This window comes from Rattus norvegicus, chromosome 16, assembly GCF_036323735.1.
Source record: "Rattus norvegicus strain BN/NHsdMcwi chromosome 16, GRCr8, whole genome shotgun sequence".
Classification (NCBI taxonomy): Eukaryota; Metazoa; Chordata; class Mammalia; order Rodentia; family Muridae; genus Rattus; species Rattus norvegicus.
In genome coordinates, this window is record NC_086034.1 from 9874085 (window position 1) to 9900010 (window position 25926).

At 49.8% G+C, this 25926-nt stretch overlaps 1 protein-coding gene across 16 annotated transcripts in view; it reads right to left on the reverse strand.

Annotated features, from left to right (window-relative positions):
- Positions 1–25926, reverse strand: part of Ldb3 (LIM domain binding 3) — a 64178-nt gene that overhangs the window by 11924 nt on the left and 26328 nt on the right. For 8 of the 16 annotated variants that reach the window (NM_001277166.1, NM_001277165.1, XM_017600209.3 and 5 more), the window contains 5 exons: positions 18075–18260; positions 14869–15014; positions 6915–7359; positions 5525–5705; positions 4436–4556 (listed from right to left, as the gene is read on the reverse strand). In NM_001277166.1, the coding sequence (NP_001264095.1) occupies positions 4436–4556; positions 5525–5705; positions 6915–7359; positions 14869–15014; positions 18075–18260 (1079 nt within the window). Of the gene's footprint in view, positions 1–4435; positions 4557–5524; positions 5706–6914; positions 7360–14868; positions 15015–18074; positions 18261–24574; positions 25177–25926 lie in introns of those variants that run through there. The other 8 variants (XM_006252644.5, XM_017600211.3, XM_006252641.5 and 5 more) reach the window with 3 other exon arrangements.

The window sequence follows — 25926 nt, forward strand, 5'->3', positions numbered from 1 at the left end:
GGCATGTGCCACCAAACAGCCAGTATGTGCTCTTAATGGCCGAGCTATCTCTAGGCTTGGACTCTTTTCTTTAAAGTTTTATTTTTTACTGCTAATTATGTGTATGAGTGGGAGGGGCATATTATATGCGCATGAGTGCAGGTACCCACGGAGACCATGAGGTTGGAGTCCCTAGAACTGGAGTTACACACAACTGTGAGCTGTCTGACATGGGTGCTGGGAAGTGAACTTGGGTTCTCTGTCAGTGTTCTTAACCACTGAGCCATCTCTAAAGCCCATCTTTAAGACTTTTCCATCATTTTAGAATGGTGTTTGCCTGACCATTCTCCTATCATTGGGCATTCGTGTTGGCAACAATATTTTACTACTGTAAACAATATTTGAGCTACTCTACAGGGATATGTCCTTGTCCTCCCCCTAACACTACAAGATGCTATTACTGATTACTTTCACGAAGATGGCGCTGTGATTTGAACGTGCCCCCAGAGTTCACAGGGTAGAAGCCTCCTCTTTGCAGCAGTGATTTTGAGAGGCAGATCCTGATGGGAGACATTTAGGTTTTTTGGATGAATTAATGGCATTATTGAGATTCAGGAGAAGTGGGGTTCTTATTCAGGTGAGCCTGGTCTCCTGTAACCCATTTTCTTTCTCTCTCTCTTGCCCCTCCACCCTCTACATGGCATGAGGTAAGAAGGCCTTTAACAGATGTAGCCTCTAGACCTTGAATTTCCCAGCCCTCAGAAACATGAGCCAAGTACATTTCTGCTCATTATAAATCACTCTGCTCCAGACATGCAGTTACACTGGAACAAGATGGACGGAGACAGACGACGTCCTTACACGAACCTCAACGTTAAGAACCATGCTTGGCTTTTTCTTCCAACACGCTGCTTACTCAGTGGCCAATGCTCAACTCGGGTATAAACCAAAATAAATCAGTTTACCACATTTATGGTAAAACGAATGTGTCAATAAAAGTAGATGTATCCATAAATGAATCAATCCCTTTTCACGGTGTCTCTCAGAGACTGACTTATCATTATTTTATTTTTTAAATTTTTGTCTCGTTTATTGGATGAGGAAGTTGGGGCTCACTAACGTAAGGCAGAGTCCCACGCTTGAGGCCTCCAGTCCCAAGCTCCTTTCTCAGAGCGGTAGCACGATTCTGCCGCACTCCTGAAGAAATTTTCTAGAGAGGTTCAGATCCCTTTGAAAACTCCGTTCCTCCCTGCATTCCCCAATTCCCCAAATGTGCTCGTCTCCCCACAGCTCTACCACAGCTGGCCTCTTCCTGTGGTCTGCTCGTCTCTGTGAACAGTACGTCTATTCACTGTCTTAGACCACACGCCGAGAGGTAGTGTGCCAGGAAGCTTATAAACATGGAGTCTGAAGAAAGAAAAAACAAGTTCAAAGTCCAGCTCTATTGAGGAATTCCTTAAACCTGGGGCAGCCGCTCAGGGCTGCAACCTTCCCGTCTTCCCATGCAGACAATCACAGCACCAAACTCACGGAATTATCGCTACTGGCCAGACTAAGAACTGTATGAAGCACGTGGCATACATGTTAACTGTTGGTTCTGTTTTAGGTTTCATAAATGGTTAAAGGAGGGAGAAGACCTATCCATCATCTCTGCATCCGTCCATCATTCCTAAATGGCCATACCAGCACATGCCACGTAAATGGCTTAAATTTTTCTTAATTATTTTGAAGGGCTGGAGATAGTTCAGTGTTGCTCTTCCAGAGGACCTGGGTTCGATTCCCAGCACCCACCTGTTAGCTCATACGTGTCTGCCACTCCAGTTCCAAGGCTTCTGACACCCTCATACGGACAACATGCAGGTAAAACACCGAGGAACATAAAAACATTTAAAAATTACTGGTTTTATGTATACTTATGTTCTGTTTGCGTGCACATCTGTACACCGAAAGAGGGCAGTTGGATTCCATAGACAGTCGTGAGCTGCCATGTGGGTGCTGGGAACTGAACCCAAGTCCCCTGGAAGAGCAGCCGGTTTTCTTAACCACTGAGCCATCTCTCCAGCTTGAGGTTTTTTAAAGTTTATTGTTGCTATTATTGGTGTGTATGATTTGTGCCAAGGAGCACATGTGCAGGCTAGAGGACAACTTTGTGGGGTTGGCTCTCTTCTTGTACTTTATGTAGCTTCCAAGAGTCAGAGTTAGGCAGCCAAGCTTGCATGGCAAGCCCTTTGCCCACCGAGCCGTTTTACTGGCCCCTGCTTAAGGTTTTTGAGGGCAGAGACCTCACAGAAACTGACACAGACTACACATTCAACATATGTTTTTCGGATTAAAGATGAACAGAAAACAAAGAAATGGTTCAACCAGCCTTATTAATTAGCAATTCCTTCCCCTGTTCTCTCACAAACTTGTTCTTAAGGCAGCTTGAATCTTCTGAAAGTCTTGCTTACTGATTGATTTTCCATTTGAAACTTTGTTTTGTGTGATCTGGAGGCTCTGCTTTTTTTTTTTTTTTTTTTTAATTCTTTTTTTTCGGAGCTGGGGACCGAACCCAGGGCCTTGCGCTTGCTAGGCAAGTGCTCTACCACTGAGCTAAATCCCCAACCCCGAGGCTCTGCTTTTAAAATTGATAGCATAGGCCTTTTTTTTTTTTTTTTTTTTTTTTTGGTTCTTTTTTTCGGAGCTGGGGACCGAACCCAGGGCCTTGCGCTTCCTAGGTAAGCGCTCTACCACTGAGCTAAATCCCCAGCCCAAACAAATTTGTTACACTTTTTTTTTTGTTTTGTTTTTTCGGAGCTGGGGACCGAACCCAGGGCCTTGCGCTTCCTAGGCAAGCGCTCTACCACTGAGCTAAATCCCCAACCCCCGATAGCATAGGCCTTTAATCCCAGCAGAGGTAGGTGGGATCTCTGAGTTCAAGGCTAGCCTGGTCTACGGAGAGCAGGTTCTGTAGGCCAGCCAGGGTTACACAAAAAACATTACTTCAAAAAATAAATAAATAAAAATAAAAACAAGCAAAAACAACAAAAAGAAATGATATCACAGATGTGACTAATATTATTTCTTTTAAGCATTGACACTTTTCTCATTTAGTCTACAAAATGAGACTGTCACCAATAATTATGCTTACACATTCAAAACTACATACTTAAAATGTGCAAGGTGGGGGTTGGGGATTTAGCTCAGTGGTAGAGCGCTTGCCTAGCAAGCGCAAGGCCCTGGATTCGGTCCTCAGCTCCAGGAAAAAAAAATGTACAAGGTGGTAAATGTCATGTTATATGTCTTTACTACAGTATAAACCATGTTGACTAGGTCAGAACCAAGTACAGAATCAAAGGTGCGACATTGACTGTTGGTCATAAAAGGCGAGAGATGTGCTATCATTTCTTCCTGTTACAGCAATGGAGGCGGAGGCACTGGATTACCTGTTTAAAGCAACCAGTTTACTCTGGAGCTGGAAAATTAGTTCATCCATGTAAATGGCCAAATTAGTTTCTTTTAAAATTCAGTTAGGAAGCAAACGTTTTGGCTTGCTTCTTTCCTCGGAGGAACTGGAGTGATTTTTCCTATCCTAATTCAATGTCAACTGTGTTTTTCTTTCTGTTCTCAATGCATTGCTCCGCCCACTGCAGCTCCGCTCATTGCGGCTCCTCCCACTGCAGCTCCGCCCATTGCAACTCCGCCCACTGCAGCTCTGCCCATCGCAGCTCCCTTGTCTGTAACCAGCCTCTCGTTTTCTATCTGATTCCATGTGTCCCTTTTTGGCCCTGCCACACAATCCTTTCTGAATGAAGCCGGCTGTAAAGGAAGGAGTGTGGGACTAGCAGCCAGCCAGCCAAGAGGCCCGTATCCCCTGAACTTACAGTTCCCCACATTTTACAATAACGCATTACACTCTGAAGTGCAGAGAGATCGGAGGGCTGTGAAGGGAGCCCAGCAAAAAGGGGCGCTCAGCATCCCATGCCTCGTCCCCTCCCAGCTCCCATCTTCACAGTGTTTACAAGTCTGGAGAAGTTCAGCAGCTTTACTCAGGGTCACAAAGCGTCTCGGTGGGACTGGAAATAGAATCTAGGATGAAGACTAGAGGTGGTCCTCTTCAGACTACACGCGGGTCAACATAACTTGGAAGGTTTCTCAAGCAGTTTGCGAACCAACGTGACTCAATATTAGAAACATGGGAGGGAACAGGGACTGGTCTATAAAATACATTGTAACCCTGACTCCTTTTCCCCAAAAGCTGAAGCCAAATGAGAAAGGGAAAAAGTTCAGGCAATGTATAATGGCCCAATTCAGCCGTTAAAAAGAGTTTGTGTGACGCCCTGGGTTTGATTCCCCCTACTGCACGTGAAACAAAACCCACAAGACCTTCTTCCCCCTCACAGTAGGGTGTGAGTGAATGCAGGCAGAAGTGAGTTTTCTGTACTGGCCTGCTAACCAGGATCGGACATGGGTCTACCTTTCTCACAGTATGGCTCTCCATCCTCCATGTGGAAGAGGCTGTTCCCAAAAGGCTTCTTACAGGCGGCGCAGATGAAGCAGGTGGTATGCCAGGTCTGTCGCAGCGCGTGCATCACTTCCTGGAGAAAAGATTCCGAGTTCAGGACAGAAAATTTCCCAGGGGAAGGGAGCTGGGCTTGGCTTCCCCACCAGGCCTGGCTGCTACCCAAGTAACCTAGGGAACAGGGCAGGAGGGCTCACAAACAGGTGCTGAGGATGACAGGGAAGGGAGAGGAGGGAGAGTCAGGGCCACAGGCAGATGAACCTAAGAAGCAAGAACTTGCTCTGTACCATTTGAAGCTGGTGCTGCAGGTGGTGGTGGTGATGATGGTGGTGGTTGTGGTGGTGGTGGTGGTGGTGATGGTGGTGGTAGTGATGGTGGTGGTGGTGATGGTGCTGGTGGTGGTGGTGGTGGTGGTGGTGATGGTGGTGATGGTGATGGTGGTGGTGGTGGTGGTGATGGTGGTGGTGGTGGTGGTGATGGTGGTGATGGTGGTGGTGGTGGTGGTGGTGATGGTGGTGATGGTGATGGTGGTGGTGGTGGTGGTGGTGATGGTGGTGGTGGTGGTGGTGATGGTGGTGATGGTGGTGGTGGTGGTGGTGGTGGTGGTGGTGGTGTGGTGGTGGTGGTGTGGTGGTGGTGGTGGTGATGGTGGTGGTGGTGATGGTGGTGGTGGTGGTGGTGATGGTGGTGGTGGTGTGGTGGTGATGGTGATGGTGGTGATGGTGGTGGTGGTGGTGGTAGTGATGGTGGTGGTGGTGATGGTGGTGGTGGTGGTGGTGATGATGGTGGTGGTGGTGGTGGTGGTGGTGGTTTTGGTGGTGGTGGTGGTGGTGTGTGTATCATTCCTTATCCAAGTTAACTAGTTCCCTGGCTTGGTAGTTACTGGCAAACTGATTGGATTCTAGGATGGAGAGGGAGTTGCTTTTGCTGTGATCAGCATCTTGTTGAGTTTCTAATGGGGCCCCAAAATCTCAGAGGAAGAGAGGAAGTCAGTCCCACTGAAGAAGAGACAGGGGTCCAAGGACAGGGCTGCTGCTCACTTACCCCCATGATCTTGGTGTTACACTTGGCACAGATCGGGGCAAAAAACTGCTCGTAACACCGCTCACAGTAAACATTGTTCTGCTCCTCCACAAAGCACACGTCTGCTAGGGAGGTCTTGCAGTAGGCACAATTGAACTCTTCTGGGTGCCAAGAGCGGCCCATGGCTACCAGAAAAGGACCCCTGGCATGGCAGAAAACAATATTATAATGAACCCCCTCCCAATTCAGAACCAGATATTTTAAGAACCCCAATAATGTCCATATGTTTACCTAGTAATACCCACTCTGATGGTTGTTCTAATGAAATAGGATGTAATTCTGAGAAAGCCCCAAGCAAAAGACATATATGGTTACATCAGTTAAACAACTGGAAAACCGGGCATGGTGATATACACCAGCACTTGGCAGGCAGATCTCTAAGAGTTCAGGGCTAATCTGATCCACACAGTAAGTTCCAGGCCAGCCAGGGATACAAAGCGAGACATCCAACAAACAGAACCTGGGAACAATTCAAACATCTGCCACAGAGACTGAGTAAACATCCCAGAGTTCAGTTTGTCACGAGAGCAACGATTATGGGGGCTAAACTTCGCTACTCTGTGCTAGACACTCCTCAAGAATAGCTTTGCATGTGTTAATGTATTAATCCTCGAAACAGTGCCACGAGGAAGGAACTATTGTGATACCTGATCACCACCACTGATTGTGATACCAGTAAAGACAACCAAGTCGCAGCAAGGCTGAGTTCTTCTCTGCTCATTTTGTTTTTGCTTTTGAGACAGGATCTCACTTTCTAGCCCTGGCTGGCCTGGAACAAACAGCATGGCTTTGATATCTCCATGCTTCTGACCTCCCAGGGCTGGCTGGGATCGCCACACCTGGCTTCTGCTTGTTTTTAAAGAGTATGATTCTCACATCTGGAAGCATGTCCCACACATATATACAGACATACTGAATTTAACAAGCACTGTCTGAGACCCCTGGCATCTCAGTGAAATGATTTGCTTGGATTTCAGTGAAGTGTCTATCAGAGCCCTAAGAGGCAGGGCACTGTCTGTGGAAGGATCCAGACTCTAAAGGAAAGCTGGGTCAAACCAGCCCCGTCATCTAGCTTGCAGCATACTCAATAAACCTACTGACAATACAGCCGAAGATTCCCAGAACCCAGCCTTAGCCCAAGGGGGAGCTCCTGGCATCAGGCACAAGCTGGGAGCTTCACCCTATTTCCTCATGGAATCCTTCCAAGTCCCCAGGGATGACAGTGTCATTCAGGTATGGAAGCTGAAGCTCCTAGAGGAGCCAGAGAGACCTGAGGCTGTCCTGCATGGCTGGCCTTTTGCCTATACCTACCCTCCCAGCTGCCACCCCTCCTATACAGCAAAGCCTGTACCTGATGACATTGTTACAGTGCCCACAGAGGGGAGTCCGGCTGCTTGCTGGGAAGCGCTCAGCTCTCTGGAAGGTGCCCCTGGCAAGAGGAGTCACTTGTGGGCCTGTTGGGTTGTAGGCTGGAGCCCCCCTGGGCAGGGTCTGCTTGCTGACAGAGGTGGTGCTCTTTCCGGGAGCAAACTTCTGAGAGAAGCTGTCGTCGGTCACCCAGGGTGGGCGGCTGGCAGATTCTGAAGGGCCCCCACTGTAGGCAGCTGATGGTGTAGGGTTATAGTTTGGGGCAGGTGATGGGGTATAAGCTGGTGCAGGAGAGGGGGAGTAGGTGGGTGCAGGTGAGGGGGTATAGGTGGGAGCAGGTGAGGGGGTGTAAGCAGGAGCTGGTGAAGGAGTATAGGGAGTCGGACTATAATTGGCTCCTGGAGATGGGCTGTAGGGAGATGCAGGCACTGTAGACCAAAAACACCCAAAGGATATGTGTTAGGAATTCATTCTCCCCCATCCCTCACCCCAGCCGGAGAACCGTACAAGACGAGCCTAACATTGGGACAGTATGACTCCAGCTATTAAAGAAGTGTCAGCGTATATGTGTGTGCACGTGCTGTGAATAGAGTCTGTTCTATTCACAGGGACTCAAGGACGCTAAGCAAATGCACTATCGCTAACCTACAGACCCACTTGCCTGGACTTCTTGGTGAACCAGATTTTAATTCTCAGAAAAAGCCCAGATAAACAAGGATGACAGCAGAGACCTGGAGAGCTCACAGAGGCCCCAGAAAGGGATGGAGCTATAAATAACGAAGCTGTTTAAGGCAGGGGTTCTGTGAGGCCTTGGCTGCCCTGGTCCTGTAGAAGGTGGGGAGCAAGAGTAGTGAGTGTCTGGGACAGGAAGCGGGTGAGAACAGGTCAACTCACCATGGACTGGAGGATGCTTTCGAAAAGTGGTCCCCTGGCTGGTGATAGGACTCTCAGTCATCACAATCAGTAAGTGTTTGCTGTGTGTGGAACTAGTCTAGTCTTTAAGACAGAGCAGATGTCCAGAAAGCTCGGGTTCATGTTTCAAGTTTAGCTACAACCATTGTCTCAAAAAACAGCTTGATATGTGCAGGGAGGAAATTCTGTCTTGATTTGATAGGTACCCACCTTCCTTAGTCACTCAGTGAGCCTAGGTAGAGGGGCTGGCACCACGCTGCCCAGGGAGAATGGCTCATTTGGTCCCTGATTGCCTTTTGCAGCTCCTTGGTGCAAACTGAGAGTGTACATGACACCCCAGAGGTTGCCATCAGGGAAAAGAACTTACTGCACTTCTTGCCTTCACTGAGAGCAGAGAAACGGTTCATCACACAGAAGGGGTAACACAAAGCACTCTCTACCAGAGCTCTCAGAACACGAGATTTTTCTGCCCCGCCCCGCTATAGAGACAACTCAAAAAATCCAGCCGGGTATCCTGAGAACACAGTCTAGCCAGTTCTCTTACCATAGCAAAGATGGTTCTAGAAGTGTCACCTCTGTTCCCAGTCTATTCTTCTGGGAAGAGTACTATCTTACCCATTGGGGAGTATATCATGATAGCCTTCCTGTCTGCATCCCAGCCAGGCCCGGGTGGGACAGACTGTAGTGAAGCAGATCTCTCTGGATGGACTCAGACCATGGCCCTGTCTGGTTTTTTTTCTCTCTCTCTCCTGTGCCCTGAGCCATCCTGGGTTGTTCCAACTCTGTGCCTTTTATTCCCAGATGACAGCAAATCCAGAACTGGGAGGTGCAGGGGCACCCTTTGCTAGAGGATGACTAGGGCTATGCTATGATGACAGAGTATAAAGGTGTAAAGCCTCGCACAGCCCTGCCCCAGAGCCATCCTGGGAGTGAGACTAGCTCCCAAAGGCAGATTCTCCGCTGGAATCTTCATCCCACTTACAGTATGGGTGAGGCACACAGCAGGTCATCTGAGTCAGCCTCTGTATTATCCCTTTACACTTAAAGGCCTCGGTCCTCAGAGGATGCAGCAGAGCAAGAGTCTAAACCTCTCTAGAGTCCAAGCTGCCTCTATAAAGAACACAGATCGGATTTCCACTGGTGAATAACCTCATCGAGAAGTCCCTTGTAACACTTAGAGGAGACCCCGTGCTCTAGAAAGAAGCACACTTATCAAAAACCCCAGTTTGAGGCTTGGGATTCAGCAGCCAGAGTACTTGCCTAGCATTTTGGAGACTCTGAGCTCCATTCCTAGCACCCCTCCCTCAGAAGAGCCCTGCTTTCAAACTCTAGTCCTACAACTTCCTAGCCCTGTATCCTTGGTTGAGTAGTTCATTCACCACCTCTCTCTGAGCCTGTTTCTTCTTCTAAAAATGGTGTTGAGATTATAAGAATTAGGAAATTATTAGGATTAAGAAATGTGAGTGCTTAATTTAGTACATGATATAGTGTGTGTGTGTGTGTGTGTGTGTGTGTGTGTGTGTGTGTGTAGGTGGGAGGGGACTGGGGGAGGGGGACAGTGAGTACATTTGGATTCCCAGGCACCATCTAGTTCATCTCCAGGCCTTCCTGTCATGGGGAAAGCCCTGAGCAGGTTCCCCGTAGGATGGCAGTGGGCAGGGAGCTGTGATTCTCTGAAGTCGAATTACTAGAATTGAGCCTATTTTCTGGTGATAGAATGAGTGGCGTCCTGCCTACCTCACTGGGCATGCTGGGAACCCACAGGAGGGACACACCCACAACCGTGTGTCAAGTTGTAAGTCCCACACTCGAGGTGTTGTCACCCACCTCCACAGTCTGACGTGGCTTCCTACTGTCAACATGCTAGGGACAAGGTGACTTTAGGGGTACTGTTAGAGAACGAGAGTGGGGAGAGGTGAACCCACAGAACTTCAGGGTAGCTTTGCCCCTCTGCTGTAAGCTTTAGGGTTCTGTCTAAGTCTGTGTAAGCTATGTCTTCCTCTCTCTTTGCTTTTCATTTCATTTCTACTACCCTTTGTTTCCCTCTTGTTTTATAAACCACAATCCTCTGCTAAACGTGATTATGTGCCGGTCATTTATTTTTGAGACAAGGTTTCTCTGTGCAGCCCTGGCTGTCCTGGAACTCACTCTGTAGACCATGCTATTCTGAAACTCAGAGGTCCGCTTGCCTTTGCCTCCCAAGTGCTGAGATTAAAGGCAAGCAACCACCATTATATCCAGCCGAGTTGGTTTTTGACATGTAGTCCAGGCTGGCCCGGAACTCACTATGTATTCTAGGCTGATCCTGGTGTCTCAGCCTCTTGAGTGCTGGATTATGAGCGTGTGCCCCCACACCTGGCTCTAAAAGGAATTAGGAAAGGAAGTTGTGTGATATTCACGCCATGGCCTTACGTGCTAAGCACCTGAAATGTGGTTAGCCTAAACTGAGATGTGCTATTAAGTATAAAAACCTGAAGACTTAATAAAAGAATATAAAGTGTCTCAGTAATAATCATCTTATATTGATTGTATGTTAAAACGTTTATTTTTACATTTCATGTGTGCACATGTTTGCCTGCACGTGTGTCTGTGTACCACTTGCATGCCTAGTACCTAGGGGAGCCAAAAGAGAGTGTTGGATTCTCTGGGGCTGGAGTTACAGTTGGTTGTGGGTCCTATGGAAAAGTAGCTAGTGCTCTTAACCACTGGTTTGCCTGTTCAGCCCCTCGTTTGTTTGTTTGCGAGCCTCTCTGCATATTACCCAGCGAGCCTCAAGTGACCTTCTTTCTCAGCTTCGCAAATAGCTAGCACACATTTGAATTGTGTCCCACTCTGAACCATTTTTAATATACTGAGCTGGGTCTGGAAAGATATCCCAGTGGTTAAGAGCATGTACTAGTAGAAGACTGGAGTTGGATTCCTGATACTCATGTCTCATAGCTTATAATTGCCTTAAACATAAGCTTCAAGGGATTCCACATCTTCTTCTGGCCTGTGTAGGCACCTGTGCTCTAGTGTACAAACCCACACACTGTCACTCCAATTCCAGGGGATCTGACACCCTCACGTGCAGGCAAAACACCAAAGTAAAATAAATTATTAAAAAAAAAAAAAGCTGGGTGCAGTGGTGCACACCTTTAATCCCAGCTCTAGAGGGGCAGAAGTAGGTGGTCTTTGAGTTCAAAGCCAAACTGATTTTTAGAGCACGTTGAGAAACCCTGAATCGAAAAAACCCAAAAACCTCTGAAATTTTCATATGCTGAGCTACATAAAAATGTATTTAAATCAATTTCACCCGCCTTCGTTTTACTTTCTAAAAATGTAAGAATGTCTGCCCCTCGGACGGTTGCCGTCTTTGAAGCAGTGGCTGCCAAGTTCTGTTGGCTTTCACACTCTTGCACAGGAGTTTGTGTAATAGCATGCAAGAAGGCAGAGTACTTGCGAGTCAGCTTTACAGACAACTCGGTCACTCGAGGTCAGCCAGCTTGCAAGCTTCCTACCTGAAACGCATCCCAATCGGCTTCAGATCCCTCTAAACTACTGGGAAAGCAGAAACTGGCTACAGCACGCCCCTTCCGAGTAAACCCCGCCCTCGCCCACCTTGCTGCCTCCTACTCCAACCACTCCCTCGGCAGGACGGACATTCTCTTCCTCTTATCCCAGGCTTCCCTGAACAGCCTTCATTTTCCAGTTCCAACTCAAGGCCCCAGAGTGGAAGGCTGGAATCCTGGACCGGGTTCCTACCTCCTTCCCACTGGGGCTACACACAGGAGGAGACTTTCTCCTCGGAGCGGTTCACCCTGGCAGATCTCTGGGGAGGGGAAAGGGAAGGAACAGGAGATGTGGGGAGCACGGTCCCCTCTCCTTTCTGCTTCTGCCTGCTTCACCCCTCCACGCTCCGAATGCCATAAGTAGACCTAATATCCCATCTCCAAGCCCCGGGCTGTTGCTATTTCTACGTGACGGAATTAAGCCGGTTCAAATTAGAAGGTGATATTTCATCTCTAATTGGCACGTTCAAAGGGCTCCTATCGCACTCGGCGGCCTCGGGACTGTGTAATTAAACAACAAGGTGATCTGAGTCACTTAGCCCGGGCTAAGTCGTCAGCGAGCGCTCCGGTCGCCGCCCGGCCCGCAGGCCGACGTGGCCATCCCGGGGACCACGGTGTCCTCCGCCCACTGGCCAACCAGGCCGAGCCCCAGGTGTTCTAGGGGAGCGGACGCCCAGCCCAGGCGCCAGAGATAAGAAGCCGGCGCAAACGCCGCCCTGCCTCCGCCCCCCGGAAGCTGCGGCCGGGGACTGGCCGCGAGCACGCTGCTCGTCCACCGCGGCGCCCGGGTCCCCGCAACCCAGCAGAGGAGCGGGACGGGGGCCCGAGCCCCCGGCTGGCTTGGCAGCCTGCCAGCCGCCCCCGGAGCCGGTTGGCAACCCAGCCACCCCGGAGAAGGAAGGGTGGAGGCTGGCCTCTCCTCTGCTCCAGGCAGGAATGAGTTAACGTCTGCACAGCCTGGGAACCGCGTTGAGGCAGTGGCTCCGGCTCGTCTCGCCAGCCCAGGCCTCTGCGGGAGAAGCTGATGGAGGCCCCGGCCGCTGGCCGCCCCCTGGCGGGCGTGCGGAGGACAGGACAAGGAAGGTGCCGGAAGGGCCTGCTGGGAAAGGTCTTCCCTGTGCAGACACAGGGCTTCACCTGCAGGGAACACTACGCCTACCCGCGTCTGCAAACTTCTTCCTAGGTTTCCTGTCTGCACTGGAGCGATCCTACATAGGAGATTTGTACCGAACCCCTTCAAAAGAGTTGGCATCAAACCACAGCTATCATTTTACCTGCAGTCCCACCCATGCTAAAATGTTTCCTGTCCATACTCAGTTCTGCTGTCGGTGACCTTTATAAAGCAGGTGACTGATTCTGTCGCCTCTGTCCCATTCAACTTCCCCAAGCAAGGAAGGCCCCAAGGGAAAAGCTTCCTAGGGTCTCACTCATGCCTTATCAGACTATGCTTCGGAGGCTAGACTTCATATGTGCTATTCTTCATCCCAAGTCTACCTGGTCAGTTCACTCTTGTAGGACACAAGTCCTCTTCCTTTTCCCTTAAAATAACCTATCTCGGGGCTGGGGATTTAGCTCAGTGGTAGAGCGCTTGCCTAGCAAGCGCAAGGCCCTGGGTTCGGTCCCAGCTCAAAAAAAAAAAAAAAAAACAAAAACAAAAACAAAAACAAAACCTATCTCTTTTCCCTATCATGTCTGTAACTTATTCCCTTCTTCACTTTACCATGAATGGTGTATGCATTGGAAAAGGGGTGTGTGTGTGTGTGTGTGTGTGTATGCGTGGCAAATGGGGTGAGGTCACAGGATATTTGGGAAATGACACCTTTCATTCAATTTTGCTATGAACTGAAAACTGCTCTTTAAAAAGTCTATTAAAACCTGGGTGTGGTGGCACATGCATATTCCCAATCCTTGGGAGGTCCAGGCAGGAAGATGAACAGGCAGCCTGGTCTACCTGAGCCACCCTGTCAGCGCACAAACACACTGGGTAAAGCAGAACGTAGTCGCTCGTGCCTTCAATCCCAGCATTGAGGAGGCAGAGCCTGAGCTACATATGGAGATCCCAGATAGCCAGGACCACAGAGAGAGACCCTGTGAAAACAAATTATAGAGAGACCATACAGTCTATAGTAATTTTGAGTAAAGAAAAATGTTTGGATTATAACAGTAAATGAAAAATCATATATATATATATGTATACACACACACACACACACACACACACACACACACACACACTGGAGGTATAATGTTTAGTTGAAAATCGTATGTATGCCTAAAGTCCTATTTTACCAACTTATGGAATGGATAGGATACCAAGGGATCTTTATAGGAATTCTTAAGGTTCATTCCCTGTGTGCACAACTGCCAGAGTACACAATGTAAGCTCATGGTCTCTCCCAGTTACTCTATGATGTGTTTCTGTGTTCCCCTCCTGTACCCCCCTCCGTGTGTGTGTGTGTGTGTGTGTGTGTGTGTGTGTGTTTATGTGTGTGTGTGTGTGTACTAGGGATTGAACCCAGGGACCTCACCCATGCTACACTAACCACTAGGCTAACACCTCCATCTATCCCATTTCTTTATTTTCTGCACCTTTGTTGAATGTATCCTCATGTCAAGTTCAAGTCAGGCACATACAAAGGAGAAAATCTGCCACAGCCATGCCTTCTAAAGTTCAGGGTCAGAACCCAACAGGAAAAAAGACTGTAGGTAGACTCAGGACTTGGATGTCAAGGGCTATAGACATAGCCAGAGTACACAGACCTTCCTCTAACATGGGGAAATACCTGCTAGCGAGCCCTTAGATTCTTGGTGCAATGGCTGATAGGAAAGTAGGCTGCCCCAGCCTGAGAACTCCAACCTGAGAACTACCTTGGGCTCTGAGGAAGAAGTCCAAGAAAACTAAGAAACATAAAGTACCCCTCATCCCTGTATGAAAACTCTAGGCACTGGCAGGCAAGAGCCATGGAGACAGAACCACAACCAGCGAGCTCTGCCTTGGGTCCACTCTACTGCTGTGTGGCGTGTGCCCCAGTTATCCCCTGTCACCTGAGGAGGCCGCATACTAGACTGGTTGAGCAACCTACTCAAAAGGACAAATTGACACAGTAAGCTGGCCTAAAGCCTGGGGCATTTTTGTTATAGCTTCTCCTCCAGTTTGAGGCCAACCCAGATTCTTAGAGAAACAGCTTTTTACTCCCCCTGCCTCACGTCTCTACACCCCAGCCCTCTTTTCTCTCACCTTGGTCTGGAAATGTCTAGCTATAACTATCTGTTTCCTAAGAGCTAGTGAGCTCCATCCCTGTCTGGTACAGCCCACATGTCATCTGAGGTAAATGCAAGCTCCCAGGTTCAATAGGATTCTGCCCTACAACCAGGGAAGGGAAGGCTAAGCTTCCTTCGCTTCTGGAGTCTTGGCCTGAAGCAGATGACCCTTTGAGCCCTCAACCCACTCCCCCCACACCCCCCAGCTCTCACCTGGCTGGTAGACCGAAGGCCGGATGCTGGCAGTGGTTACAACCCGAGGCTTGGGTGCAGGGGCAGCTGGACCTTCACTGTAGCTGGTATGGGCAGCAGGTGCTGGAGAAGTGGCTGCTGCAGGGCTGTAAGCAGAAGCCTGTGGCCTGGAACCAAGGCAGATGAGTTACAACAAGAACAGTCTATTGGGCTCTGGTATCTAATGCCATTCCAGGTTTGCTGTCTGATCTCTAGGCAGGACTGTGACAGAAACACCCATTGGATTGCTTCCAGAGTCCAGAAAGAAGCCAGAGTCTTAGAGGGGAGGAAGCTACTCCCTGTGGCTAGTGCTGCTGCCTTGGGAAAGACAAAAGAGCACAGGGAGGGCCCTTCATCCACAAACAGAATTGTAGCGGTAGGTCTGTGGATCAAGGCAGAGGGAGGTCGAGATGGTCATGGCTTCTTCCTTTTCTGGGATCCCTCTGGCTACCCACTTTCCTTATCTTATTCCTTGCTGTTGCTGCTGGAGGAAGCAATTAGTCTCGTGTTTTCTGAGAAAAAAAATCAAAACAGTCTTGATGGCATTCGTGGGAAGAGGCCTAGGAGCCCTGGCGGCTCCCAGCAAACCCACTAGACTTAGACAATTCATGTTGCTTGCACTTAGTGGCTCAGTTGTCAAGACCCCAGAGCAAGCAGCCGCTTCCCACATGTGGCTCAGAGACAACGGTAGCAAAGGGAGGTACAAAATTGTCCCAGTTCTTTACCCTCGAGAAATGCCAAGCTTGGCCTCTCTCTTGGGGGTGGGGGTGGGGATGGGGGTGGGGGTGGGGTGTAGAAGGCTCCAGAAGCATCCAGAGTCCAGCAGCTTCTTTCTTCTTGCCTGATACAGTTTCCCGACCTCACTTGTTTATTAAGCCCTTCTCTTCATTTTAAACTAACACCTTTCTCTTGCTACATGTTCGTATATCCTAAAGGGGACCCTTGACCACACCCAGCAAATGGGTTATTGGTGGGATGTTGGAGAAATGAACCCCTGAAAATAAATCCCCAGCCTTTGGCTTGGTGTGTTTTTTGTTTGTTTGTTTGTTTGTTTGTTTTTCTCCCGACCTCTTCCCCATGGGCCCACTGGACCTGCTGGGCCAGGCTGTAGGATGAAGATGGCCTTCTCATCTGGGTCTCTGGAAGGGATAGATGGCCATGGGATAATAACCTATCACTAGTAGTCTGAGTGGACCGAGGGGAGACCGGATAGTCCCAGCCAAGGCTGGGCATCCTTACCTGACTTTCACACCACATTTACAGTTAAGGCACCCACTGTCCTGTGTGGCTAGATCCCTGTGCTAAGGCCAGAGGAGCACGCACGCTGGTGGACAGGAAGGAAGACATGGTATGCAAAGGGTGCCTAGCTTCTGCCATGGCTGGATGAGGCTAAGGGTCAGTGGATCAGGGCCATTCTTTCCACCACTGGGGGATACTTTGCCAGCATCCTGGATTGGCATGGGGAAAGGAAACAGGGCTGAAGATATCTAGTGGCGGACTAAGGTGGACATCCAAGGAGCTTCATCTCCTTTTGAGGCTATGTGTGGGAAGGGAGGTATCTGTGTTCTGAGTGCGCCTTCTGGCCCCTTCTACTTTAACCCAGTGCCCTGAAGTCCTCTTCAGCAGTGAGTGTGCAGGCCTGGACACGGAGACCTGGACCTTGGAACTGGAGTTTGCCCTTCAGTGAGAGGCGCGGTTGGGGCTGGACCGCTCCTAGGCTTCAGCACAATGCTTCTCTGTCCCTGTGTAGATTGGAAGGGTTCACCCTTCTCCGCAACATTTCTCACTTTTCACCAGAGTTCCTTCTCTGTGAAGGACGAAAGGCCCTAATGAGGAGAGAGTCTGGCGGATGAAGAGGGGAGACCGTCTTCTTAATCCTGTCCTAGGAAAATGGAACAGGTCCACTCTGGAAGGCAGGGCCGGGCTCACCCACAGTGACTGAATTGAGCTGGAGCAAGGCTGGGCTTGGCAACCCATCGGATGCTGGGAAGCTGCCTCATGCTGCACCGTGATTCTCTGCACCCTGACCCAATGAGGCATGTTTTCCCTGAAGGCTGGGGAATCTGGGTCCTGGCTGGAAACAGCAACTAGATAGCTCCTGGAAGCCAACAGGGCCAACACTGCTGTACCAGCTGGCCACTCTTGGATGATCCATCTAGCTGCCCCCCTCCTCCTCTTCTTCCTCTTCTTCCCCCTCTTTTCTTCCTCCTCCCTGCATGCCCCCTTCCTTTGGCCTCTGTTTTGGTGGGCACCCTGGAAGGCAGGCTGAGACACAGGAACTCAGAGCACTTATTTCAACTGTTTTGTGTGCGCTAGGTGTTTCCAATAGCGACCTCAGTATATACGTCTTCTCTAGACATCTTAACTGAGGAGGAAATGGAGGTTCAGAGGTGAGGTCACTTTCTCAACATTTCAAATAGGAAAGTTCTCAACTGAGGAGAGAGTTAAGTTCCGCTATACTAGGGACCTCTGAGGTTAGAATGTTTCCACATCAAGAGGAGAAAAGACTGGGTAGTGGTGCCCACCTTTAGTCCCAGCACTCAGGAGGCGGAGGTGAGCAGACCTCTGAGTTTGAAGCCAGCCTGGATCTCTGTGAGTTTGAGGACAGCCTGCTCTACCAAGCAAGTTCCAGGACAGCCAAGGCTATACAAAGAAACCCTGTCTCTGGGGTTGGAGGTGGGGGAGATTGGAAGGTGGGCTAATTAGTAGCTAAGCTATCTGACTTGACTAGCTCAGTGTTCCCACCTCCAAAGAGCCTTCCTTGATTTCCTCCAGCCCATGGGCAATAACTATTATGTTCCTTATCTGAGTTTTGAGAACAAAGATAAGCACAGGGTTCCTTTGTGATGGGTTTATGTGTGATGTGTTACTCGTGTTCACTAGCACATGCACGTGTGTGTGTGTGTGTGTGTGTGTGTGTGTGTGTGTGACTTTAATCTATCACTAGAGATGTTGTTACGCTGGGGGCGGAGCAGCAACAAACCCTCTCAGTAATCATGACTGGTGCATCATGGGCAATGCATCCCAGCTTCCCCTCACACTCTGCATGAAGCAACACCAGTCTTGGTTTCCTTAGAAAACATCAGAGACCTAACTGTCCGAATCTAGATGTCCACAGATCGACTCAGGGTGGATCCTTTCTCGCCTCCTTTTCCCACTCTTAGGTCTGGCGTCTGTGGGCCAGTTACCTCGGATTCTCCACGGGGCTTGAGGCAGGGCCTGCAGCGGAGGCAGCAACAGCATGGGCGGCAGCAGCTGTGGCCAGGGTTGGCGAGGCCGCAATGGGAGAGGCAGCAGCAGGCGACGGGGCAGAAGCAGGCAGCAGCGGGGAAGTGGCCTGGCTTGTGCACACTGGAGCATGCTCAATAGGGGTGCTGATGAGGCGGGATCAAAAAAGACAACAGGTCACGTGGGCCCCAGGTCTGGTGAGCGGTGGGAGGGGGTGGGTGGCAAGGACCAACTGTTTGGCATAAGGAGTAGGACCTAGGTGTGTGTGGAGGGAACACCCCCCAGGTGCTGCCAGAAGAGCGCCTCTCCAATCCCAGGAGGGTGTGGTCAGACCTACGGGAGGGGAGGGACCTGGCAACAAAATCTTGGAGGGATGTTTACTGCTCAGTTTTTCTGCACTCCCTGGAAGGTTTTCCTTTCTCAGCAAACTACGGTGCAGTGGAAAAGCACAGTGAGATATCAACCAGAGCCTTCTCCTATCTTTTTTGCCCTTTCCCTTCCTGCTTGTACATTCAGTCAGAGGCAAACATTTCCTCGCTTAACCCCTCCCCCCCAAAAAAGGATATTTTGAGTTTGAGTTTGAAAGTCCTAGGCGCTAGATCCATGAGACCAAGAGAATATGGATTTTAGCCCAGGGCACTGACAGTACTCTGACTGCAGATAGACAGAAGCTACCCTGGAAAGCAGATCTATCCAGGCTACCTAGTCCAGAAAGAGGTAATGTGGTCGAGGATGGTTCAGGGGTACAGAACCTGTGCCCCTTTCCATGTCATATTCTGGGGAGCGGCAGAATCTGTAGATCCTGGGGAGAGGACAGGTAGAACCTACTATGCTCAAAGATCTTGGTGTCACCAGGTAGCCCAGGTGTGCTACACAGTCAAGTGTGACACAACCATGGTTCTAAGCCCCTGGAGATCTGAAGGGTCTTCCTACTGGAAGCAGAGCCACAGCTCTGCCAGAGTGCAGCAGTGGGATCAGGTAGGATGGACATATCCAGCACCAGCACATGCCGCCAGCTCAGGTAGACCAGATGTCCATACGCCTCCACCTGAATGCCAGTGTATTCTGTGAGCCCAGATTGTCCCCAGAACTTCTCTAAGACAGAACAGTCAGAGTTTGGGTTGTTGGGATTTGCTCTGCTTCCTATGATTCAGACAGAGAATAAAAATTTGCTGCTTAAGCATGAGGACTTGCATTCAGGTCCCTGGCATCCATATAAGAAGCATAAAAAGCCAGGTTACAGGTGATCTGGAATTTTAGCACTGGGAAAAGCAAAGAAACGAGAATCTCTGGGGTTTACCAGCCAGCCAATCTTTAGGTTCAGTGGAAGATGCTGCCTCAAAAACTAAAGTAGACAGCAATTGAAGAAGGCACCTGATATTGACCTCCGGCTTCCAGACACAAGCACAGAAATGTGCATGTGTATGTGCGTGTGTACCCCTTCCCCAGCAAGCATTCATGACATCCCCTCTCTCCCACACAAACCACGAGAAAGCAGAAAAGTAGAATCTTTTCCTCTCTTCCTCCCTGCCTCCAGTCCTCCCTTCTAGTCCTCCCTCCCATCCAAGGGTTGGTCTCTAACACTTGTATCCAAGTAATTCCCGTGATTCAGCTTCCCTGTTAACTGGACCATAGGAGGGTTCGTCCACACCCAGATCACTCTTAAATCTTTGATTGCTATTTCTACTTGCAATACTTGTGAGAGAACAGATGAATCTTTTGCCCCCATGGTGTAGTAGCTCCCGTAGACCCTTGCCGTTCATTCACTGACTTCATGTTCCCATCATTGTGCCTCCAATATCTCACAATGGCCCTCTAATGGGACACAATCAACCCTATTTAATAACCAAGGAAATGGAAACAAAATTCATCTACTCAAGGTTCTAGAAGTTACCCATCAGAACAAAATGACCGAGGGCCATTCTGATTTCAAGTCCTAACCAGTATTTTGCAGAAGAGGAAAGAAATGTTTTCTCGTGGTCAGACAAGTAGAATCTCTTTCTGGTCAAAGGCAGACTCTTACTGGACATAAGTAACATCTCAACATGTCCCTCTTCCAAGCGCTCCACCATGCCCGTGTTAGCCCATGTTTTCCTTTCATCCTTCAACCTCCCTGTATTAGTCTCATGGGTCTCATCTGGAGATAAGGAACCTGAGGTTGGGAGACATTGCCTCCCTGGTGAAATGCCATAGCTCGGTAGACTGGTGCTACCCACCAGGAATCCCAGCATTTGAGAAGTTTTGAGTTTGGGGCCAGCCTGGATTAGACATACAGGGAGTTCCAGGACAACCTGGGCTATATTGTGAGACCCTGTCTCAAAACAAAACAAACAGAAAATATCACAGAGCAGTTTCTGGTTAAGTTTATAGTGAGATTGGATCTAATATCTAGCAAGTTCTCTGGTAAGGCTACTGCCGGTGGTCTGTGGACCACACATGGAGTAACAAGTTAGATAACCCAGTCTGTCCCAGATAGGAATGCAAGGAAGCCACAAGCTGCTTACCAAAGCATCTCCTAGTTGGTCTCCATCCAGTAAGAAAGAAAAGGGGTGCAAAGTTGAACGGAAGGATTAGAGCTGGAGAAGTAGCAGAGTTGCATGCTGGCTATCCCATAGGGAACAGCCCATTTGGATGGCTAAGAATGTTAGCTATGTCCTTCCTGGGTCTTTCAGGGCTTAGCTGTCAGAGAGGAGGCCATGGGCAGCCTAGTCTGCAGGCCTTTTGAAGTTATGTCCTTGGCACATCTATGAAGCAGTTTTCCCATCCTTTATGAAACACCTTGTTTCTGAAAGCTGTGAAGATTATGTGCTACCCCTGAGAACCTGCAGACCTTGAACCCTGCTAAGATGTCTGTTAAAGGTCTCCTCACAGCATGCCCAAGTACTGTAAGGCTCAGGATAACGAAGAACCTTGTGGCCCTCCATGGTTCCATCCCACATTTCCAGTGGACCACTAGAAACTGAAGACCTGCACGGGACACGAGTGATGGGAATGACCAGGCTGGGCAAAGACAACATTGGCTTTGTCTGTACTCTTTGTTCCAGGGTGCTACCAGACCAACCTATCTACAGCCTTCCCTATCAAGAGTTACAAATGAACCCTGAATTTCAGACAATAAATTTGGAACTGGATGTAGGCCCCAGAAAGATTTACCATTGATCGCAGGGCGGGGACAAAGTCACTTATAAGAGACACATGGGCATGCACATGAGCCTGCTACTCTGAGTTCTTGATGAGTGCTTCCTTTCTAGGATCACTCTCTACAAACGCCAAGAAGTCCCCAGGGTCTAGAGAGGGGAGAAGAGATATCAAATACATCCAGAAGGATCTTGGGTTCTTGCTCCAGGTCAGTTTCTGCATGAAGATCCATGAGTCTCCAGAAATTCCAAAAAGCAGGCACCAGCAAGCAAGCATGGCAGAGAATTTACGCAGACTTGACTTTAGTCCTAAAGAAAGTGCCCAAGGGATCACCCCAGCCAGGCCTACAGCCTACAACTCCACAGCTGTTTCCTGCCTTTGTCATAGATTCAGATTCCTGTTTTCTTTCTTCTTTTTTTTTTCCCTCAGGGTGTGGGGTATTGGGGATAGAACCCAGGGCCTTACATACACGCTAAGCACGTGCTCTATCCCCAAACCCCATAATTCAGTTTAAATACCTAGTTAAAAAATAAAACCCACACAAACTAGAATCAGATGCTTGTGGCTGCCTACAGGCGACTGTAGCCCTATCTAGCTGTAGTCCCTCTTACTGCTCATGTTTTCCTCTATCTGGGAGGTATCAAGGTGGGCCTGTGCCCTCACTCCATGTGGTTGCCCTTGGCGGTGGGAATCAGAGTTTCACTGATGTGGTGGTTGGCGACTGTGGTATGTCTGGAAGGGTAGAGGTGTCGAGCCTTGGGATTTGTGGTCACTGGACTTGAGTTGGGACGGCCAATGATGGTGATGATGATTGGCGTCTCTTCTCCCCTCTCTAGACCCTGGTGGCTTCTTGGCGTCTGCAGAGAGGGATCCTAGAAAGGAAACACTCAGCAAGAACTCAGAGTAGCAAGCTCTGATTGGTCCTGGTGCTGTGAAAGGGGATGTCAATGCCACCGGTGTTAGCTGAGACAGTGAAGTATGACGATGTCTGTTGACTGGATGATGAGAGAGTCCCATTCAGGTGTTGGTCAGAGAATTGTTTATGCCGCCATCCACCAGGTCAATGATTTGTCTTTCATCCTGCTGGCTATGGTTCAGGGAGTTCAGCTATGCCACTTTGTTACAAGGCCCCTGTTACCCCCTGGTCTTTGTGAGTGTTGCCTATCAGCTGCAGTGGGCAGTGGGAACAGTTCTCTGCAGCCTTCTCTCACTCCACTTTACCCTCAAAATACAGCCAAAATCCCATAGCCTGGAACTCAATATCTGGATCACTGCTCTCCACAACCGTCTCTCCACTCCATGCATCATAGCCAAAATGATTGTACAGGCATCTGCAATCCCTTTCTTCTCCTTGATATCTCTGTGCCCTCAAATTAGACAGATGCCCAGCCTCCCTTTCTACACACACACCACCCCTCCCTCGAGATCTAGAACACCAGCCTCTCCTTCCCGGAAGCCTTATCTCATCCACCAACCAGAGGAACCCCTGCCCCTGGAGTCCATGATATCAGTCTTGCATTGAGGCTGCAGTTGTCCCTTTCTGAGTCTGTTAGCATTCATGGTGGCCAGGAAGGTGGCTCACTCACAGACACAGGATGCTACGTGAGGAGAACTCTCCTTTCTACCCCGAAGGCTTTATGTGGGACCTTGGCCTGGAGTCATTCAAGGTGCTGCTCACAGTGGCCTGGAAGTGAGAGGCACTGAGGTGCTCTAAGAAAGCAAGTAAGAACATTTCAGAGCTTTAACTAATGGGCTCCAAGAGAGTGCTAACAGGCTCGGAGCTGGTGACAAGATGCTTGGAGTCCATCAACTTGAGTGATCACCTCAGGCCGTTCCCCACTCACAGGACATCCACTGCCTGGGACCTATATTACCTCTCTAAGCCTGGCCAGCTTGCCTAGATGAAGGAAGATGCCCTCCCTATGTGCACCCTGCATACAGGGTGATGATCGTTTGGACTTGCCCTGGCCCTGGCATCAGGCTGTTAGAAGAAGGAAGAAGTGGGAGGCTAAGGAGGAACAGGCTGGTAGAGAGACTGAGGAGAGCATCTTAGCACTGGATAGAACTCCCCGGGCTGTCCATTCCTGGTGAGTTCGCCAGAGAGAAAGAGTGTTTTCAGACAGCAGGAGTGGGAACGGGGTTCCAGTCATTCAACCACAGAGAAGGCAGGGCATCCTAAGGGTTGGTCCTCTGTCCCTCCTTCATTTTCCAAATACCATTATCCTCATGCTCCCAGACCATAACTCCATGCAGTGAGGGACCAGGCTGCTTGCTGGGCAGTGGGTGGGGTGCTGGCTTTGAAAGCGCTAGCCTGGGGCTGGAGAGATGGCTCAGGGGTTAAGAGTACTGACTGCTCTTCCAGAGGTCATGAGTTCAATTCCCAGCAACCACATGGTGGCTCACAACCATCTGTAATGAGATCTGGTGCCCCCTTCTGGCCTGCAGTCACATATGCAGGCAGAATGCTGTACATTAAATAAATAAATAAATAAATAAATAAATCTTTAAGAAAAAAGAAAGAAAGAAAGTGCTAGCCCTGTTGGTGAGCGCTAGAATTTTTCAGCCAAGGATGTTCTGATTTAGCTTGGCTAAATGCACAAGGCCACAGGTGGGGCCAAGAGCAACCCAGCTGGAGGCCTTTTTCTACATTCCTGTCACCAAGACTCTGCTAGGCCTGCCATCTCCCCATCAAGGGCCTCTGCTTCCTCCTGGCTTCCCTGTAAACTGTATTGTCTAGGCATGGCCACTAAAGTACTTCCCAGAACACCCAGGCCATGCTGAGCTTAAGGATTGCCTGGGTGAAAGGCTTTCCTGTTGGCGAGGGAAGATGGCGCCACCTCAGGCTGGAGAGATGGCTCAGTGGTTAAGAGCACCGACTGCTCTTCCCAAGGTCCTGAGTTCAAATCCCAGCAACCACATGGTGGCTCACAACCATCTGTAATGAGATCTGATGCCCTCTTCTGGTGTGTCTGAAGACAGCTACAGTGTACTCCTATATAATAAATAAATAAAATATTTAAAAAAAAAAGATGGCGCCACCTGTCAGTCACAGCTGAGTGTGGAAGGAGAAGCCACAGTCTTGGGGTAACCCCCATCTGTGAGAGGCAAATAGAAGCCCAGTGTGGGTCCCCCCACTCTGGGATCCTTAGCCTGGGGTATAAGAAAGCAGCAGTGGGCAGAGCTGCACTGAGGCTCACATGCTGGGCGGTATCCCCCACCCCCTCCATTGGCCATACGTCTCCTCTCTGTCCTAGACGCTGTCCCTGAAGGCCCTCCCAAGGTGGGGTGCAGGGCACGAATACAGGCACAGCATGATCGCGGCTTGGTTTGTTTGTTTCAAATCCTCTTTATTTCAAAACAAGCATGCTTATATGTACATGAGAAAGAACTATGAAGCCAGCACACAAGTGTAGAGAAGTGGGTGCCCAGCCAGGAGCCTGATCTGCAGGTAACGTGGGCAAATGAACAGTGGCCACAACATTTTCATTGTTTGGCAGTGCCGGGCCAGCAAACCCTGTTGTGTCCTCTCTGGACTACAGCTGAGGGTTTGCACGAGGGGTGTACAGAGGCTCCGCTTTCGGGAGTTGGGATGGTCACACTGGGTTGGGGGTTGGAGAGGTAGGAGGTATTAAGTGCGTGGTTCTGGGCCTCAGCTGTCAACTCTGGGGTGGGCGGAGAGCAGAAGTGCTACAGTCACCTGGCAGAGGCACCCCCCCAGCACAGTTGTTCAGTATCAAGCATCACCATGGGGCTCACTTGCCAGATCTGTGTGGGAGAGGGGCGGGGGTCCAGCCTGCCAGGGGTGAGGGGGGCATCCAAGCAGCCTTTTAGCTTTTAACATTAAGGATTTGGGCTGAAAGGCCATGGTGCCAGTTGCGCAACTTGGCAAAACGAGGGCTGTTACGTTCCGTTTCAAACCTTTCCCTGTGCACAGAGACAGAGACAGAGAGAGAGGACAGAGACAGAAACAGAGAAAAAAGAAAGAGAGAGAGGGAGAAAGAGAGGGGTTAGGGAACACATTCACTAGTTCCCTGCCCGGAGCTGGGACAGATAGGGAAATGGTTTGGGGATGTGTTGCCATACTTAGGGTACTTAACTTTATAGAGGGCTGGCTTGGACTGGGTAGGGCAAGACTGGAGTTCTGGTACAAAACGCAGGGACCAAAGTCCCTGCCTTGCCACAGAGAAAGGTACAGAGTAGGGGCCTGGTTAGAGGGCCAATGGACAGAGTGGGCAAAGGAAGGCAGGATCCCTGGTCCACTGGGGCTAGGGCTGGGCAGAGCTGCTTTGGCTGTGGGCTCTTACAACTGAACTAAACAGGCAGGCAGGCCGGGAGTAGATGCTGTCCTCTAGGTGGGCACTAAGAAGAAGGAACGCTTAACCTCAGTGATGAGAGCTGGTGGGTAGACCTGTCACCTCCCTGTACTGCCTGGCATTCCTCACCTACCCAGAGGTACTGAGTAATGGCACTAGACCTTCACAGGCTAAAGAAAAACCTTCGCACGCTACCCAGGGCTCCTGTAGGCCCAAGTCTGAGCACAGCCTAGGCCTACCCTGGTTTCCAAGCACACTCTCATACTCACTGCCATAGAAACAAACCAGTAGGACCTGCTACTTCCTGCCAGTGGGCCTCTGGGAGGCTCAACCACAGCTGCCCAGGTAAAGGCACAATGTA